Below are 12,149 nucleotides of genomic sequence, written 5' to 3'. Positions count from 1 at the left end.
TTTTTTGTATAATTTTTAAATGTGCCTCCTAGCTTTGCAGCTCTGGGTGTTTGAAATGTTCCTCAGTTAGAGGAGAAACTCCTCATTACTTGGAGGAGGTTGAATATTTACTGAACGAGTTCCAGCCCTGTCCACCATTCTGACTTGTGCAGAAATGGAATGGTATCTGACAGCCTCCTGGGTGCTCCTGGACTCTCCTGTTCAGAGATAGTGCAGTGATTTCAAAAATAAAAAAGAACTGGAAAAGGGAGCTCCATTTTTCTTCAAGTGACTGCTTTAACTGACGGAGTTGTGCCCTTTTACAGTGCTTTGTGATGGGTAAAAACAGTCCACGATGAGGAAGTGGGTGTATGTGTGTGGGATTTTTTTAAAGTTGTTTTATTTTCCCCTTAGGAATATCAGGCATTTTGACTCGGTCTTCCATGTGGGGTTTGTTTGGTGTTTTTTTTTTTTGGAGGTCACATGTTGTGAGCTCTTAATCAAAGAGGGAGGGATGTGGCGTTATTAACAAAGACATCCTTTCTCCAAAATGTTAACTAGGCACTTGAATTAAATATGTGTTAACAGAAAACAGTTTTAAACAGTCTGACTAAAAATCCCTTCTGCTCTCAGTTACTAAAATGTCACTTTCTTGACTCTTGTGATATTTTACTAGTTCTCCAATCATCACAGTGAAGGTAAATATCGTGTCATGGTTATTTTTAGTAAAAGTCACGGACAGGTCACGGGCAATAAACAAAAATTCATGGAAACCCATGACCTGTCTGTGACTTTTACTAAAAATAATGGAAAGGAGTCTGAGGAGGGATGACTGAAGCCTGAGCCCAGTGCAGGGAAGAAAGCCCGAGCACTGTTGCAGTGAGTCCAGCACCAACTGCCACAGTGGCTGACGGCTCTGAGGTCCCTGCTGCAGCCCCAGCAGCTGACAGCTCTGGGGTCCCCACTGCAGCCCTAGTGGTTGATGGCTCCGCAGTCCCCACAGCTGCTCAGTGCTCCGGATGTCCCCATGCCTACCCACGGCGGCTGGGAGCTCCAAGTACCCCCCACCAACTGACAGCTCCAGCCCCACCACCCTGGGGCTGAAGCTGAAAATGTCTCGGAGGTCTCTGGAAGTCATGGAATCCATGATCTCCATGACATAACCTTATCGTTAATCATAGTGTCTTCCAGCCTAGACAGAACCTGAATTTCTCAGATCTTTATATGTCATAAAGGAGCACAAAGGATGCAAGTCCAGTTTTCCCCTTGTGCAGGTTGCCTTTGTTGGTGGAGGTGAGGCTTTCTGAACTGCCAGGTGCCCTGCTAATGCATGCTGGTTTACTGTGTTCCCTTTGGGATGCCCGGGTTCCTGGTGGTAGATCATGTTAGAGATCTTGGAACCTTTTCTCTCTGCTCATTTTGTTGCTATGATTCCCAGGGAACTCCAACTTGGTCTACGCCATCATCCGCAAGCGGAACGTGTTTCACCAGCTGGCCAACTTGCCCACGGATGCTCAGTCCATCCAGAAAGCTCTGCAGCGCAAGAAGAAGACGCCAGAGCCCATTTCTCGCACCAACTCGCAGGACGGGCTCTCCATGGAAGGGTCCCGCCCTGCTGCTCCTGCTGAGCCAGGGACATTGAAGACTAGTCTGGTGGCAACTCCAGGTCAGCCTTGGCTAACTTTTACAGTGGAGGTTTGGTGAGGAGGGCCTGGAGGCCTTCTCTACAAGATGTGGCCAGGACTCAGCCTTTGCCTGGGTTTTGGAAAAGTCTAAGGGCTTGTCTATAGGAGCAAGTTACACCAGTGTAACTGTATCGGTTTAAAAATGATTAACATCTGCTTAATGTGCAGCAGCAGTCAAAAAAGCTAAGTGAATGTTGGGAATCATCAAGAAAGGAATAGATAATAAGACAGAAAATATCATATTGCCTCTATATAAATCCCTAGTATGCTCCCATCTTAAATACTGCAATCAGATGTGATCTCCCCATCTCAGAAAAGATATATTGGAATTGGAAAAGGTTCAGAAAAGGGCAACAAAAATGATTAGAGGTATGGAACAGCTTCCATATGAGGAGAGATTAATAAGATGGGGACTTTTCAGCTAGGAAAAGAGAGGACTAAGGGGGGATATGGTAGAGGTCTATAAAATCATGACTGGTGTGGAGAAAGTAAATAAGGAAATGTTATTGAAATTAATAGGCAGCAGATTTAAAACAAACAAAAGGAAGTATTTCTTCACACAATGCACAGTCAACCTGTGGAACTCCTTGCCAGAATACGTTGTGAAGGCCAAGACCATAACAGGGTTCAAAAAAGCACTGGATAAATTCATGGAGGATAGGTCCATCAATGGCTATTAGCCAGGATGGGCAGGGATGGTGTCCCTAGCCTCTGTTTGCCGGAAGCTGGGAATGGGTGACAGGGAATGGATCACTTGATGATTACCTGTTCTGTTCATTCCCTCTGAAGCAACTGGCACTGATCACTGTCGGAAGACAGGATACTGGGCTAGATGGACCTTTGGTCTGACCCAGTATGGCCGTTCTTATGTTCTAATGGACACTTTTTTCTCAGGATAAGAAGGGCTTGTTGCAGTTTAGCCTAAGTCACTTAGGAACGGGTTTAACTAAACTGAAATAAGCCTCTCTTAGGCTGAACGAATAGGCTCCACACAGCCTTGGGCCCCAGTTTATTGGTTTGGATTCATGCCTGTTGTTATACCAGTGACTCTCGCTCCTGTAGATACAGTCACTCCTTTACCTATGTGGGGTGGGGGTTAGGGCAAAGGGAGAGCATTTCAGATGGAAACAGAAGTGCAGGGAATTTGTTTTTGTAGGACCTAAAGGATAGGCCACTTCAGAGCTCTTGCTTAGACTTTCTAACTCTCCCTCTGAATTCAGGCATTGACAAGCTCACAGAGAAATCGCAGGTATCGGAAGACGGGACCATGCGCTCCCTAGAGCCAGAGTCATCACGGTCTCCTTCGGAGGGTAGCCCGGCTGCGGTTGTTAGTGACCCAGAGTCCTGGAGCGGGGTAAGGCCCTGTGCTCCTCTCCTGCATGGAAAGGTCTGTAAAACAGCACTGAATGGGTGAAAGTCTATGAACCCCGAAGGAGAGGCCCTGACAGGACGGCCTTCATCCAAGGGGTAAAGTGTATGGTCCTAAGGCAGATTGCAAAGCAGTAGAATTTTAAAACCACCCATAGCCCAAGGACACTGTGGCATAGAAGCTGCCAACCTTGCCTTCTCTCCTTGCAGGGCTTGACTGAGACTTTCATCTAAAGCAGCAGCAGTTCCACTGTTTGTGCTAAGGAGACGCTTCACGCTCTGTGAATCACCGTAGTGCTTGCCTCCCAGGCCCTTGTCACAGTGTCGGCCTGCTACTTTCCCATCAAGAACCCACCAAGCTGCACTATTCCAGTTCCAGCAGAGCCAGTCTGCTCTTTTATTGCATGCCGTTAATTGTTCAGCCAGCCCTTTCCGTGCAATACTGCAAGCCCTGAGGCGCTTTCTCAGGGCACACCTCGTGTGCTGTCATAGGGGTCCTCTCCCTGATAGGGAAGGCACGTTTATAGACATGGCTCTGCTTAAGCACTCGTTCCTAGAGCGGGAAATTCTTCTGATGTTTGTTATAATCTTTCATTTTATTTTTCAGGAATTTCTTGCTATTTCATTTTATCCTGGCGTCCTGCCCCCTGGGGGTGTGAGGCGCTGTGGGGGTTGAGGTGTAGAGCAAACCACCCCACACTCGTGCTGTAGTGGCAGTTCCTATCCTGCAGGGCTGGGGCTGGCTACCCACTCTCTGTGGCGTGACCTGGCAGGGCCACGTTGCAGCGCCTGGAGCAGGGAGCCGGGCCCAGCCCCATGGACCGGAGCTACACAGCCGCTGCAGTGGAGTTTTTGTTTTATGTTATTGGAATAGTTTTTCATTTTATTTTGTGTTATTTTGCATTTGTGAAAAACATGGTGCTCTTATTCATTATCCACCATGGTGTTTTGCTTCCCTATGGACATTGCACCTCCGGCAACTGGAGGGCAAGACTATCCCTTGTACAATATGTGAGCTTTCCCCAGCTTCTTTTCTGGGTTCCCCGAGCCTTGTTTGGAATGGCTGGTCAATCACACCCATATCATAGAATCATAGAATATAAGGGTTGGAAGGGACCCCAGAAGGTCATCTAGTCCAACCCCCTGCTCGAAACAGGACCAAATCCTAGTTAAATCATCCCAGCCAGGGCTTTGTCAAGCCTGACCTTAAAAACCTCTAAGGAAGGAGATTCTACCAACCCCCTAGGTAACGCATTCCAGTATTTCACCACCCTCTTAGTGAAAAAGTTTTTCCTAATATCCAATCTAAACCTCCCCCACTGCAACTTGAGACCATTACTCCTCGTTCTGTCATCTGCTACCATTGAGAACAGTCTAGAGCCAAAAATATAAATATAAATTCACCCAGTGTAGAAGAGAAGTGGGAAGGGGGCAGTGGCTTGGTTTGGTATGTATGTGTTGGAACCTGCCTAGAGCGAACCTGGTTAAGGTAAAATTCCATCTGCAGTGAAATTAGTATTTGTATTAGTACCTAAGAGCCCTAGTCACAGACCAGTAGCCCTGGATTGTCTCAGCATTGTAATGTGCAGGCTGCTCTTTCAAACATAGGCAACCTCTGCATAGAGTGAAGTTGCCAAGGCTGATCTCAGCTCTCATTTAAAACAAATCCAGTTTCTTCCCTTTTCCCTTGAGAAATGTAAACTGCTTTCTTGGTCTGAAAGTTTGTCACAGATTTCCCTTTAAGATCACAGGTTATTCATGGCCCTTGTCCCCTCATCCCCCTGGCTGCCTGCGACTTTGAGATGTGTGAAACCTTCCAACATGGGCACCTTGATGGTTGCATAGGACCCAGTCCAATGACCATCATGGGGAGCTCAGGCTAGGCTGCTGCTTATTTGCACTTGGGCTGCCACAGATTCCCTTTCCCTTGCCAGCTGGCTGCCTACAGCTGAACAACTCATACATCACTCACACATTATCTTTGAAAACTCATGGCGATTGGGGGAAGTCAAGGACGACTGGAAAAAGGTTAATGTAGTGCCCATCTTTAAAAAAGGGAAGAAGGAGGATCCTGGGAACTACGGGCCAGTCAGCCTCACCTCAGTCCCTGGAAAAATCATGGAGCTGGTCCTCAAGGAATCAATTCTGAAGGTCAGGCTTGACAAAGCCCTGGCTGGGATGATTTAGTTGGGGATTGGTTCTGCTTTGAGCAGGGGGTTGGATTAGATGACCTCCTGAGGTCCCTTCCAACCCTGATATTCTATGATTCCATGATCACAAGATTTAGCAGCTCAAAGGCACTGTTGCGGTCTAATGCACTGAGCAAGGGACTCCATCTCCTCTAATGACTCTCTCTGTGGCTTTAGTTATACATGGGCTTAGGGGGTCTGATCACGTGGCTGAAAAGGCAGGACTGAGGCAAAGGAGCCCAATCTTGCAGACACCTACACATGCGAGTAACTATGTGCATGAATCCAACAGGACTACTTGTATACCTAAGCGTTGGCAGGACTGGGGCCAAACAGTAGACTTGATGAGATGAGCAGCAAAACCTAGGGAGTGGTGGGGTGAAGAAGGGTCAGGGTTATAATAGTACAGTCACATGGTACTTCAGTTTAGGCACATGCCCGTCTCCATGGATCCACATTGATCTAGTTGGTTCAGACCATCTAAACAAGTGAGCAGGGAACACTTGCGTAAATCATCTCCCTTTTCTAAACTGGCTGTTTCCACACTCCCCCGCCAAGACCCTTAGCCCAGTAGCGTGAAGTTCAATCTCCTGCCCACACTAACTGAGTTAAAACATTCCATTGAGCTTACTGCATGATCTCCTTTTATCAGTGGGAACCATTTCGAAAGCATCTTTGTTTAACATATTGTAGCATAATTCCATCCAACGTACCCTAAACATGTCAGCAGCCAGCCAGCTGCTAGGCGATGGCAGGAAGTGGGGAAGAACTATGAGAGAGAGAGAGAAAGAGGAAAGGGGTCAGGGCGGGTCTGCTAAAACAGGTATTTTTATGAATTTATTTTTAGAAGCTTAATTGAAACAGGATACTGAAGCTGAACCATAAGGATGTTATAACTGCAAACATTGCAAAACTGCCTTATCGTTCAGATGTTGAATAGACCAGAATAAATAGAATTCCAGAGAACTGAGATTCCCCCCACTTGTTTTCCTGACCCCCTCATCCAATAAGGTGTGGTGCTGGTTTTGGCCCTGAGTCACCAGGTTACTTAAGTGAGTACCTGTCTTTAAGCATGAGTAGGACAAATCATGGCATATCAGGGTTGGAAGAGACCTCAGGAGGTCATCTAGACCCCCTGCTCAAAGCAGGATCAATCCCCAATTTTTGCCTCAGATCCCTAAATGGCCCCTCAAGGATTGAGCTCACAACCCTGGGTTTAGCAGGCCAATGCTCAAACCACTGAGCTATCCCTCCCCCCAAAATCAAGGCCTGCATCTGCCAGGGTTCTGTGGAATAAGGTCACATGCCTGTGGAGAATCAGTGATATTCCCTCTGCCCAGCAGCAGAAATGAACCATTCCTAAGTACCGGCACTTCTGTGATTCTGGTTGTGAAGATGACCTGCAGGAACTCACGCAGAGCTGGTTTACTGCCTCTGCGAGTATAGATGAGACAATGACCTTAGGAAGTGAGAACTGGTTTCATTAAACTCAATGGGGAGTGTTGACGCTAAGCCCTAATAATGACAATATAAAGGTGACTTACAAAGGAAATTTGGGCTCCTTTTTACCCTGTACAAAGAAGGCCTGAAATGATTTTATAAAGGGGGTATTTTTCCAGCTTTTTGAATGAGAAATATTCAGGTCTAGTCTTCTAGGAAAACATGGCAGACTCTGAGTGACCACAGAACTAGGAGGATTATGACAGCACTAGTCTCGAAGGTGTAAAACCAGAGTAGTTGAGAGAGGAAGAGGTTTGTAATCAGACTATTTAAAACTCTTTGGCCAAGGCTCTCCAAAGTGACTAGTGATTTTTAGGGCCTATGTTTTGATTTCTCTCTTAAGACACCCTAAAGAGGCATGGCTTGTTTTTCACAAAGTGCTGCTCACCCAGTCTCAGAAAATTGAGCCCTGTTAAGGTGTCTCAAGTTGGGCACCAAAAAATGGCAACACCCATAAATCGCTAGTCGCTTTGGAAAGCTTTGGCTTCTCTTTTGTTTGTTTAATCCCTGTATGACTCGGACCTTCTTTCCATATCAGAAAGAAGCAAAACACAGGCCCAAACTCACTTTTCTCCGTCACATAGGTTCCATTAACTATTCCACTGCTCATGGGCTTAGTAGCAACATCAAGGTTTGTGTCCAGAGTTGTAACCTTGCCACTTCCTCATGCAATTTGACCCCTGGCTAATCTCTCTTTGAACCCAGGCCATTTCAAAGTTAAAGGCTAGTGCATTAGACCAAACAGCGGGTAATGAAATGCTGGTGGTGTTACCTTTTCCCTGGGGACCTGGCCAGGCTGCTTTGCATAGTGATTCTCCGGGGTGGCCAGGAGGAAGAGACGGTGTTCAGCAGAAAACAGATACTGCTAACTATTCCATGCTCATGCTGACTCTGATTGTATTATTAATAGGAGGCATCGCAGCCCAAACGGGATCGAAGGCGTTTGTCCAGTGCATCCTTGAGTGGGCAGTGGACGCCGACTTCTGACTGGGTGAGAGGAGCCGCGACAGGGGAAATACCTGAGGAAGGATTGGGATAGAATTCCTGTCTCTGAAGCTGGGATGTCCCAGCTGTGCTGAGAATAGTGCTGCAGATGAATCTCTCTGCAGTGATTTCCACTGATTTGGGGCCTGATCCAAAGCCAGGGGAATGACTCCCATAGAGTAAGCTTTAGGTCAGTCCATTGGTGCATATCCAGGCTTCTGTACTAATGTGATAGGCCTTAGAGAGAGACCCTAAGTATGGACAGATCCTTCTCCAGAGATTCCCACTGACTTGCCGTTTATCCCACTAGATACACATCCCTCTTCAGGGACTTCCAAATCTGAATACTCAACATACTGTAAGCAGAGATACTTGAATTGCTAAGCACTAACATAACCTGTGAGCTATTCAGACCCTTCTCCATGAGGCACTCATCTCCTTTGGGGGGCGTTTGCACCCACAGGTGCTGTCTTGGAAATCGAAGCTGCCTCTGCAGACAATCATGCGGCTCTTACAAGTGCTGGTTCCCCAGGTGGAGAAGATCTGCATTGATAAGTAAGCTTGTTGTGTTCTGGGAGGTTGCAGGGTTTTGAGTGGAGGCTGGTTGTGAGAGGCTAAAGGATATGCTGTCATCTGGGAGACAATCTAGGATTTTACCAGGGATGGACTCGAGTGCGTGCTTAAAGCCCAGGAAATCAGGCCACTAATTCAAATTCATCTATTTCTTTACTCTTGCGGTGTGTTCAGCTATATTTACAACTCCAGCAGATACCAGGTGCTAGATTCTCCCCAAGCTTACTGTTTATCTCGTCACTTACATAATCTCCTCTTTTCAGTGGGAGCAGTTCAGGAGTCAAGTCCACGGGCTGTGTGTATCTGTCCAAACATGGCATGTATGTGTTTGCCTGGGTCAGTAATTTCTGCTGCAGCAGATTCCACAAACGGCAACTGACGATGTCCTGGATGCTCACATTCTCTCTCTCTCTCTCTCTCTGCAGGGGCCTCACAGATGAATCTGAAATCCTCAAGTTCTTGCAGCATGGAACTCTAGTGGGACTGTTACCTGTTCCTCACCCCATCCTGATCCGCAAGTACCAGGCTAACTCGGGCACTGCCATGTGGTTCCGAACCTACATGTGGGGAGTTATTTATTTAAGGTAAACCAGCTAGATGCACTCTAAGCCCGTCTTTTCCTAGCAATAGCAAGGTTTCGGTGCAAATCCCTAGTCTGTAGAGCAGCCAGCTCTAGACCCTCCCTCCCTTAGTCGGTGTAGAGTGCTGGGAGAACTTGCAGCTACTCTAGGACTTTCCTTTTCCAGCAGCGGGTGCTATAGGGAATAGTGTAGACACGCTGGTAGTGGGAGAGCAAAACTGCTCCAATGCCTGTATCTCCAAGCAGGAGGTATTGCAGGGAAATGATGGAGGAGTGCTGCCTGCCTGAGGTCTTGCAGCTCTTCCTGTCCCTGCCTCTGCTCATAGGAGGCACTACAGGACATTGGGCCAGGAGTGCTGGCTTTGTGGGAGCTCACAGCTGTTGATTCTCCTCTTTGCCAAGCGATAAATGTCTCAGTTCTTGTTATCCCAGCTGGCAAGATTTGAGTGCCATCGACATTGTTTTGTTTCATGGCAAGTGACGTGACCGTCTTTTTCTCTTCCAGGAATGTGGATCCCCCCGTCTGGTATGACACAGACGTGAAGCTATTTGAAATTCAGCGAGTCTAAGATGAGAGAATGCACTTACCTCTGCTAAGAGAGAAACACTGGAAACAAGGACCTCACTGTGCACTGCTCCATCACAGCTATTCGTGCATTTCACAGCCAGCTGAGAGACCAAAAGGACAATCACTTCCATTTACCTACCTGTCATTTTAAGCTTTAATCAGGGTCTGCTCAGAGATACCTGCCCCTTAGCCCACCTCCCTTCCTACCCCTCCCCAGGAACCCTGAGTGAAAGATACCTAGGGAGTATCCATTGTGGTTGTTGCACTAGAAACCAGATCGTTCTTAGCTCTTCTGTCATTCTCTCACTCCTGGCTTTGGTCTGGAGATAAACCTGAACCTGACCAGCTGGAGGCTATGACCTCCGCTCCCTCACCCACTGGTCAGATTCAGCATTTGATTAAAAGACTCTGAATGTAAAGAGTTAAACTGGGTCAGCGAGGGAAGCTGCTGCTACAGGAGGTGCTTTTTTTTTTTTTTATTGTAGAAATACATAGTTTTTGTGGTTCTTTTCCAAAGAATTTATTCCAAGACTCCATCAGGTTTCAGGTCGTCTTGCTGCTGCCTCTCCTCACTGTCCATGGCAGGGCTGGAGGATCTTTATTTACCAGCTGAATGAAAAGGGAATGCTAAAGGGAATCTATTTGTTCATCCACTTCATGTCTGTGTTTTGAGTCCCTCTTTCCTTCCCCTTCTTTGGTTGCTGTAAGCCAGTGCTTCAGTGCGGAGTCCAGAGCTCTGTCCTTTCCCCTTCTTCCCCACTTTGTCACTCACTGCCCTGGAGGTTTGCAGACCAGGAATGATGCTGTGCCCTTAGAGATGGGCTCTTTAAATGACCAGAGTGTATGTGTTTAAAGCCAGTTTGAATACCTTACTCAGACTAAGGGGGTCAGTGCAAAGGCTAGGAGGAAAGGGCTGGACCTGTAGGCATCAACAGGCTTTTCCTTGCAAGGAGAAAGGAACAGTTTGTGTCGCCCTCCATTCCAATTGATTGAAGGGTCACCATTGTCTAGCCTTGGAAAAAGCTATAACCCATCTTCCTTGCTGGGCATGTTGTCCTGGCATGTGGGGAATGGTGGAAGGGATCAGTTGTGCACTGCTTTTTCAGGGCAAGGGGCTGAAGGAAGGTCTCAGGGAAGTCTTAAGCAGCATGTTGAAGGCAGCAGGAGAAAAGCAGCTAGGCACTGGTGGGAGTGACCACTGGAGTGAAGTTGGATCCTTCAGGAGGCCTTGATGGCTTCTGGATTAAAAAAGCTAGACTGTATTGGATCCCAGGCATGGTAAGTGTGGGAACCTATAGTTTGCTGGGATATTGGGAGATCATCTGCCTCAATCACAAGATATTGTGAAGTTGTGCTTGATGCAGCAGTGCAGGGTTGCAGTTCTGTAGATTAGGGTGTGAGTCAGAGATGTTTCTGTTCCACTGGAAGGTCCTCATGGTGCAGACATGAGCCACAGGATGAGAGGGATCCTTTCACGGACCAAGTTCTAACTCCCCTACTGCTTAGTCCTTAGTGTTTCGTTCTGCAGACCACCAAGGACAGCCATTCTTGATCCCTAGTTTTAGAACCACTGCTGTAGATGACTCCATGTAAACCATTCTCCCTGCCCCCGTATGCAGGGGGCAGATGTGTTATGGGGCCGCCACCCTGTAGCTCTTCCCCTTATGAGGAGGTCCATGCTGTGGTATGGGCAGCCGCCGTGCAGTAGCCCTCTTTCTGGTTTAGTATGGGTAGCTCACTGATCTAGTATCAAAGCAGTCCCCCTCCTGTGGTGCTGGAACTGGACTAAAACCCCCAGCCCAGTTTGGTACTGGCGTATAGCCTGGAATATCCTTGAAGGACAAGAGATAGATGAAGGGAACCTTTTTTCTCTTCACCCCCAATGCATTTTGTCATCATTTCTGCCACCTCCCCCGCATCTGTATAAAGACATTTACAGATTGAAGTCTCTATTTTGCTTGGAATATCTCTCATCTGAAGAATGTGATTGATGAAGCCCTGCGATGGGCTGACCTCTGATTGTACCGCACCTGCACGTCACAGCTGGACAAGGGACTACTTGTGTCCTGGATGCTTGCTTTTCCCCTGCCCCTGTCATGCACACTGGTTTTGTGGTATCTTCCGTCCTTTCAGTTTGCTTTGTGTATCTTCTGTTCCTTTGGGAGTTCCTCTGCAGTTTTATGTTTCTTGATGTTTCAAGTTCAGTCTTTGTTCCATGGAAATCAAATTGCACTGTAAACTATTTGCTAACCTATAGAGATATAAAATTATCTTAAACATGGCACCTGCTTTGACTCTGTCTGTCCCAGAGGGGGATAATGATCTTGTTTATGTTACTTCTGGGGGCCTACTGTATGATTTATGTGACTGGAGGATATGGTGTCCTGGTTTCCTTTGCAACGGGTGGCTTACCACCTGGTTATCCCTGGTAAACTTACCTGACCTGTGCATTCCCAGCCTTTGATATGCTGTGAATAGGGTCTGTTAAAATGACTGAGTCCAAGGGCTTCACAGGATTCCAACACAGGATTAGATACTTATATGAATAATGAGTACATAGAACTATAGAAATATAGGGCTAGAAGGGACCTTGAGATGTCATCAAGTCCAGCCCCCTGTACTGAGCCAGGATCCAGTAAACCTAGACCAACCCTGACAGGTGTTTGTTCAACCTGTTCTTAAAAACCTCCAGTGTTGGGGATTCCACAACCTCCCTTGGAAGC

General features: G+C 47.1%; 1 protein-coding gene across 2 annotated transcripts in view; it reads left to right on the top strand.

Moving 5' to 3' along the window:
• The window catches only part of HID1 (HID1 domain containing), a 47,880-nt gene extending 36,173 nt beyond the window's left edge, over window positions 1–11,707 (top strand). The window contains exons 14-19 of one of the 2 annotated variants that reach the window (XM_048817973.2): window positions 1,418–1,645; window positions 2,885–3,051; window positions 7,632–7,712; window positions 8,169–8,260; window positions 8,704–8,862; window positions 9,364–11,707. In XM_048817973.2, coding sequence (XP_048673930.1) covers window positions 1,418–1,645; window positions 2,885–3,051; window positions 7,632–7,712; window positions 8,169–8,260; window positions 8,704–8,862; window positions 9,364–9,427 — 791 coding nt within the window. In that variant the 3' untranslated portion in view covers window positions 9,428–11,707. The remainder of the gene's footprint in view (window positions 1–1,417; window positions 1,646–2,884; window positions 3,052–7,631; window positions 7,713–8,168; window positions 8,261–8,703; window positions 8,863–9,363) is intronic. The other variant, XM_075119263.1, reaches the window with a different exon arrangement.
• Window positions 11,708–12,149: the final 442 nt, after the last annotated feature.

This window comes from Caretta caretta, chromosome 14 (genome assembly GCF_965140235.1).
Source record: "Caretta caretta isolate rCarCar2 chromosome 14, rCarCar1.hap1, whole genome shotgun sequence".
NCBI classification, from domain to species: domain Eukaryota; kingdom Metazoa; phylum Chordata; order Testudines; family Cheloniidae; genus Caretta; species Caretta caretta.
Note: the sequence above shows the minus strand (reverse complement) of the source record. Positions and strands in the feature narration are given on the sequence as shown.